At 31.2% G+C, this 7797-nt stretch overlaps 1 protein-coding gene across 1 annotated transcript in view; it reads left to right on the forward strand.

The window, feature by feature from the left end:
* The window catches only part of LOC111688624, an 8437-nt gene extending 913 nt beyond the window's left edge, over positions 1 to 7524 (forward strand). Inside the window, exons 2-5 of the mRNA XM_046955820.1 lie at positions 227 to 352; positions 413 to 934; positions 5990 to 6149; positions 7395 to 7524. Of these exons, the coding sequence (XP_046811776.1) occupies positions 227 to 352; positions 413 to 934; positions 5990 to 6149; positions 7395 to 7453 (867 nt within the window). The 3' untranslated portion in view covers positions 7454 to 7524. The remainder of the gene's footprint in view (positions 1 to 226; positions 353 to 412; positions 935 to 5989; positions 6150 to 7394) is intronic.
* The last annotated feature ends 273 nt before the right edge of the window (positions 7525 to 7797 follow it).

The following is a 7797-nucleotide window of genomic DNA, read 5'->3' on the forward strand; positions in this document are numbered from 1 at the left end:
TCTGTTCTAGTTCTGTTCTAGTTCTGTTCTAGTTCTGTTCTAGTTCTGTTCTAGTTCTGTTCTAGTTCTGTTCTAGTTCTGTTCTACTTCTGTTCTAGTTCTCTTCTATCTGTTCTAGTTCTTTTCTAGTTCTGTTCTAGCTCTGTTCTAGTTCAGTTTTGGTTCAGTTCCGGTTCAATTCTAGTTCTTTATTTTAGTATTCTTAAGAATTTTAATATATATTTTCTTATTTTTAGCTAATGGTGACGTCATAGTTACTTTATTACCCGCTAATACCAAATTCCCCTGGGTAACACCGGCCATCTTTAGGCCAGAATTAGTGCCAGAAGAATTAATGGCACAAGGTCTAACAGTAAGTATTGTCTTTTAGAGTAACAAGATTAAATTTAAATTTTCTGAAATTCTCTTCCAGCTCACCGTCGAGGAATATGTACAAGCTATGGAAACTCTGGTTAATGATTATCGCTTTACCATGTATAATATTTGCTATAAACGCATTTTAGTCTGTTGGATTCTATTCGCTTTCTCGGTTCTGCTGACTTTACTCTTCTCGGGTCTGCAAGGTGTGGCCTTATTTTCTCTGGGTGTAGGTTGGCTTTTCCTTAATGCAGCCGCTATATTCCTTTGTATGTGGGTGAAATTGCGTTTGGCACGCGGTCTAGAGAAATGTTTGGCACGTGTCAATAAACAATTGATTAAGCACAAAATCCTTTTGATATTAGACGATCGTGGTCGTATATCGTGTCATAAAGTTAATTTATGTTTCCTATACTTTGATTCGGCTCCTTGTGTTAGTTTTCTAAATGAATTCCTTGAGCATACCGAACAAAATGGTGGTGAAGCTATTAAGGCTGGCTGGGAGGCCAATTTGGATATAGATGTTAATGATATTGTTATACAAGGTTCAAATCCAGTGCGTTTGTCTAGGAAACAGGTGAGTTTTAAATTTGATGATTTTGCTTTTTAGCACTTTTTTGTATTTTCCACAAAAACACATTAAAATCATGTAAATAACATTAAACTTTTTGCAAGAAAATTATGTTTTAAGTTTTATAATTTTTAGCAAAATCTATTAAACTAAAATAGATCATACATTTCTTTTATCACTTTCCTTATGAACTAAACTTTCTAAACACATATACACACATACAAATAAAATAAAATATTACTATGTATATGAAAATATAATGTTAAAACATATTATGAACAAACAAAAAAAATCCCTGTAAAAATTTTAGGCTGTGGCCCAAGAACTTTATCTCAGCTATTTACAACGTTGGGGCAAAGATTTCTTAAGACGTCGTCTTGACTGGACCGTCCAGGAGGCTGGCGTTCATGAAACACCTCGCCATTTACAATCATCCATCTGTCCCTGCCAGTATGAGGAAGAAGTTTTGCGTAATAAAATTAAAATGCATTTACAGCGCAAACAATGTTGTGGCCTTAACTGTTTGGGTTGTTGGTTATAAACTAGTGAAAGGACATAGCCACACATACTTACATATATATAAACACACATACGCAATGAAATGAAAAACACCTAAAACAAAAGGAATGTTAATATTTTATTTTGAAAATTTTATTGTTTCGTTTAACTATTTAGCTTTTGTTTTCATTTTAGTATTCTTTTTCTTAATTTAACTATTTCATGTTTTATTTGCTCAACTATTTTTATGTTTTTTTGCTTTGTTTTATTCTTTATTATTTGTTTTTCTTTAAAAAAAATTATAGTCCTTTATTTTTAAGTTAATTGTAAAAACTCTAAATATTTGTCAAATATACTTCTATTTAATTAAAAATATTTATCAATTTAGTTTTTTCTTTAATTAGAATATTTGTTTGTTTAAAGTATATTTTTTTATTGGCATGAATATTTCTAATACTTCATTGATTTCTAAATATTAAAATTAATTATTATTTCACTTTTATAAAACATAAATTATTTTCATTATCTGCACTCTACATAAAGCTTTATTAGAAATTTAATCTTCCAAATTCGTTTAATTATTAAACAATCATTCACATTTTGCTATCAACAACTCAGTTTGTTAGGAATATTTCTCATTGTCTTTGTGTTATCCCAAGATACCCGATTAGCTAGATTACGGTCTTAGGAAGAAGTCCAACTTTACGCCATGGAAACAACATAGTACTGTACTGACCAGTACATTACTATGTGGCAGTCCTCGATCAATCTCAGAAGAATAACAGGCAGCATGAGATCAATCCCATACATAAACCGTTAGTTGGATTAATCAAGAGTCACGTACGCACTTGTTGTATCACAAATTTCGGAAATTGCATCGAGACGAAGCAACAGGAGTCCCAACAACCTAAGTTGCGGAATAGCCGTCAGTATGAGATCAATAACAATGCATAAGCTGAGAGTAGGATCAATAAAGATGTAAAAAGTACTATGCTAGAGTCCTCGATCAACCTAAGTTGCAGAATAAAAGGTAGCATGAGACCTATCCCACACATAAACCGACAGTTGGATTAGTGAAGAGGTCTTCCTATAAAGCCCAATGTACGCACCTGTTGTATCAAAATTTTCTGACATTACATGGGGAAGAACCAACAGGAATCCCGAACAAACGAAATTTGCGGAATGACACTCAGCATGAGATCAATAACAATGCTGAGAGTTGGATCAATAAAGGGTTCTGCTCAAGAAACTTCAATATACGCACTTGTTAGTCATGTCTTACTACTATGCGGGAGTCATCGATCAATGTCAGTTGCAGAATAACAGGCAGCATGAGACCAATGCCAATACATAAACCAACGATTTGGATTATTTAAAAAGGCTTCCCACAAAACCCAATATACGCACCTGTTGTATCAGAAATTTCGAACATTGCATCGAGAAGAAGCAAGAAAAGTCGCGAACGAACTAAGTTTGTAGAATGACAGTCAGCATGAGATCAATAACAAGGCATAACCAGAGCGCTGCTCAACAAACCTCAATGTACGCACCTGTGTTAATTTCCGACATTACATCGATATAAACCAGCAGGAGTCTAGCTGTCATGAGCCATGTCATACCATCCTTCTTGTGACTTCGATAATAAACTACCAGGTGGAAATTTTTGTCCCATAACTATGTTGATCTATGTACAAGCACTATGCGGAAGTACTTGAGCAATTTAAGTTGTAGAACTAAATGCAAAATCAGATCAATTCCAATACATAAATCGACAGTTGGATTAATCAAGAGGTACGCACCTGTTGTATCACAAAATTTCGAACATCACATCGAAATGAACATCACATCCCGAACAAACCAAGTTGCGGAACTTGGTGCATCACAAATTTCGGACATTACAGCGAGAAGAACCAACAGGAGTCCCCAACCGTGCTGCTCCATATATAAGCTGTATGCGGGAGTATTCGAGCAATCTAAGTTGCGGAATGCTAGGCAGCATGAAATCAAAAACAGTATCTAACACGACAGTTGGATCAGAAAATAAGTTGTTTTGTTTCGGACAGTACATCGAGACAAAACGATATAACTCCAGCTGATATGGGCAATGTCATACTACACTCATCCTGCACTAATTCACTTTAGCTCATTGCTCGACCTTTTAAAAATCTCGCAACTACATCACAGTACTCTATTGTTACGATCGCAGCACCTGCGATCGTAACAGCTGGCCCTTTCAGTACAAAGTTGTATGAATGTCTGATTCGATCACGCATTTGACACCAGCAGTTTATAGTTCCGGCATACTAGAGGTATTAGTATCTCAGGAATTGCAATAATCTCAAGATGATGAAGGGTTCATCAAAGTATTATGCTCTATGGGGAATACAGATAACTTTTAGAAAGCTAGACTTAATGACCTTATACATAGTGAGGAATGTCTTCGCTCTCGCTTAATAAAGAGAATCTCGTTGGATTTAAATCGCAGTTTCTACTTGTACCCCAAAAGAAACTTAAACAAGGACAAGTCCTGCGAACAGATGGCCCCTTTAGTACAAAGTTGTGTGAATGTCTGATACGATCACATGTTAAATCATATAATGTAAAAACTGAGGAATCATTTGACACTAGCAGTTTATAGTTCCGGAACACTAGAGGTATTGGTATCACAGGAATTGCAATAATATCAAAATGATGAAGGGTTCATCAAAATATTATGCTCCATGGGGAATACAGAGGACTTTTAGAAAGCTGGACTTAAGGACCTTATACATAGTAACGAATGTCTTCTCTTAAAAAAGGGACTCTCGTTTACAAAAAGTGTTAGCTAGACAACTGTACATGGCTCTTTTGTGACTCCTAAGGAATAAGCTGGTGATAAATTTTGTACAAGCTCTTATCTCTGACCATCATTGCTCCGCTTCCCTGAACTCATAACAAGATTATGAAAAAGACATCGAACATCCATCTAAATCATTGGACATCAACACATTTCAAACATTTAATCTCAAAATTATTTCTTTAAGAGGTTTCTGGTATCTTTAGGACTAAATAACAATGATTCTTGAGTTTTTAAACCGACATAATCTTCAACCGATTAGGGGTTTAACAATGCCACGCGAGAGGGACTTTTCCATTAATCGCCACATAACGACATACAAAGATTGTTACCAAGTCGTGGATGTTAAGCACTATTGTCTCAATCTCCCGATCTAGAGAACAAATAATACCAATACGATATGAAATTTGTTTCGAACGCCTGGAAAATATCCAGAGGCATTACTTTATTCCCTCGAAAAAGGACGATTTTTATATCTTCGTCAGGAAATGGAATGGGTCTAATTGAATGACATTTGTTTCAAAAAGTGGCTTCAAATTGAAATCTCTTATAACTTATTTGAATATCTGATATTAGAAACTAATGAATATCGTTTAAGGTTAGATTATAGATATGTGTATATTTGTGGTATTTGAAAAGAGTTAAAGTCATAAGACATCGGTTTTGGTTGTAATCAAAAGACATCGGTTTCAAAAGTTTGTTCAATTCGAAATCTATTATATCTCAGTTTATTGTCTTTCATAAGAAACTAACGAATATGGTTCAAGATGTTTTAGATGTTTTGATTATGAAATCTGGAAATAGTAAAAGTTTCAGTGGGTTTAATCAGAAGAGATCGGTTTCAAAAGTTGTTTCAAATTGAAATCTTTTATATTCAAAACTAATTGGTTTCAAAAGAAACTAACAGATATGATTCTCGATGTTCTGGTTGATGAATACATATGAATGTTTCTGGAATCTGAATGATTTTGAATTAAGAATATGTACATTCCTGGAAACTCAGAAATCTAATGGGCCTAATCGGTAGAAATCGGTTGTAAAAGTTGGTTCAAATTTAAATCTACTTCATTTTAGTCTTATTTCATTCATTAGAAACTAAAAAATTATGGTTTAAGATCTCAAGATGTTTAGGATTTGGTACATGTACATTTCTGATATCGAAAGGATTTGGATTTAGAAAAGTCGGATCTGAAAAGTTCAATGTACGTAATCGATAGATGTCGCTTTCAAAATTTAATTTAATTCGTCAAATTTTAGTCTTATCTCATTCTTTACAAACTGACGATTGAAATCTGTAACTGATATGGTTCAAAGTTCCTGGATGTTTTGGATTAAGAATATGCCTGTTGCTGGTGTCTGGAAAGACTAAAAGTCTGGTTTTATGAATTTTCTGCAGATTTTCTTTTAGTAAATTATTAAAATTTTAAATAAATTTTTATATTTAAAACAATGAAGTATTCTAAATGTTCTTGTTAAGATCTTTAATAGTAATTAAGAATATTTTTGCAATTTTCATTTTCAGTCACATTTCTAAGTCACTATTTAATTGCATGCTTTTTGAAATATGTAAACTTTTTAAAACTATTTCACTTTTAGCTTTATCTATCAATTATTTCACTTGCATTTTCTTTTATTTTTATTATTTTAATTAAAAAAAATTCATTTAAATATTCATTGAAAAAAAAAACAACAAATCCAAATCAAAATCAATCAAAAAAAATTTCCAGGAACGTGGTGTACAATTATTTTTACGTTATGCCTCACGTTGGGGTCGTGATGCTATACGTGGTCTGGTCGATGTTACCCCCTTGGAGCCGGGACGTCATTGTGGACAATTTCAATGCCCCTGTCAATACATCAAAGATCATTTGCAGTGTAAACCAAGAGGCAAGTTGAAATGCTTTGATATTGTTTACTGGGTGTTGGCATCAGAACGTTATGAATAAGAGAATAATAAATCATAAACTAATGAAGAATTTTAAGAGAGAGAGAGAGCGAAAGAGAGTGAGAGAGAACACATTAAAGCATAATTTGTAATTGTACATTTAATCATTTATTTTTAACGTCCATTTAAAAGGAATCATTATTTATACATATAACACGATCAAAACTCATTATTTTGCTGTAGTTTTTGAAAATTTATTTCAAAATTAATTTCAAAATTTTATTTAAAAATTTGTTTTTTTTCCATTTTCATGTTTTTCATTTGTGTTTGTGTTTTTTTGGCATTAATATTTATTATTTTCCACAGTTATTTTCAATAGTATTGGTCAAGTAGTTTGGACCCGCTCAACAATGTATGGCAATTGATCGGCTTGTTATTGTGTGTGTTTAAATGTGCAATTACAAATTTCTATTTTTAGATTATAAATAATAAATTCTAATTGATATTATAAAATTTTTGGAAAAAACAATAGTTTAAGTATTTTAAATCCTGTTCTTTTTTGTTCTTTTTACGATTTTCCATCCACTAGTTCAGAATGGTGAAACTAATATAAGTTCGGGGTATATTCCACAGTGGATCGATTAGCTGTGGATAAAGTAAACATAAAACTTAATAAATTTTTTGAAAAAATTAAAGATTTCTAACAAAAAATTTAGTAAAAAATATTAATTATTCATTATTAATTTTAAACTGGCTTATAAACCCCTTTAAAGTAACTGGCGAATGTACCCCCTTAGTTTAAACATATAATAAAACTTCTTTAAAATATTTTTTTATTAAAACAAGTTTGGTTTTACTTTCTTAATTAATGTTCACAATTTTTTTTTAAAACAAACAAATTTAGTTGTTACAAACAAATTAAAATTTTTAATTACTTACAAACAACTACTCAATTTTCCTACAACTAACTTTTATATTATTTATTTAAAATTTTAAATTTATTGCAATAAATTTATTTCTATATTTTTTAAATATTTTTTATAATTCTTTTAAAACTCATTTAAAAACATATTTTATTTGTCTCTACAAAGTTTTATTAATTTAGTTTATTTCTCACATATTTGTATTTCTAGTTTGTGTTTCCCTTCTGTTTAATAAAGTTTCGTTTTTATATTAACTTAACAAATATTTTGTTTTATTTTTTCATTTTATTTTTTAGTTAAATTAAATTTTTTCCATTATTATAGGTTATCCTTGTGGTTGTATTGCCTATGCCTCGGATCCTCAATTTCAAAATCGTTATTAAATTTTTTACAATTTTTTTCACATTTTTACTGTTTTTTTTAATTATTTAATAAAAATTTTTTCTATTTTACATTAAAAATTTAAGCGTTTTATTAATTTTTGTAGAAATAAATACACTTTACATATAGTATTAAATAAAATAAATCGGAGGGCCAAATATCCAACTATACTTAGGAATAAAGTATAAATATGTATAATAATCTACAATAGAGTCTATAGTCCATACTAATGCTGGTAGTCCAGACCAAAGTTTATTGTCCAGACAAAGGTATACTAACCAGACTATAGTGTACACTATTATCTGTACTTCAGGCTATATACTATCAGTATACAGACTATATAGAC

The sequence above is a fragment of the Lucilia cuprina genome, chromosome 2, assembly GCF_022045245.1.
Source record: "Lucilia cuprina isolate Lc7/37 chromosome 2, ASM2204524v1, whole genome shotgun sequence".
In the NCBI taxonomy this organism is placed as follows: Eukaryota; Metazoa; Arthropoda; class Insecta; order Diptera; family Calliphoridae; genus Lucilia; species Lucilia cuprina.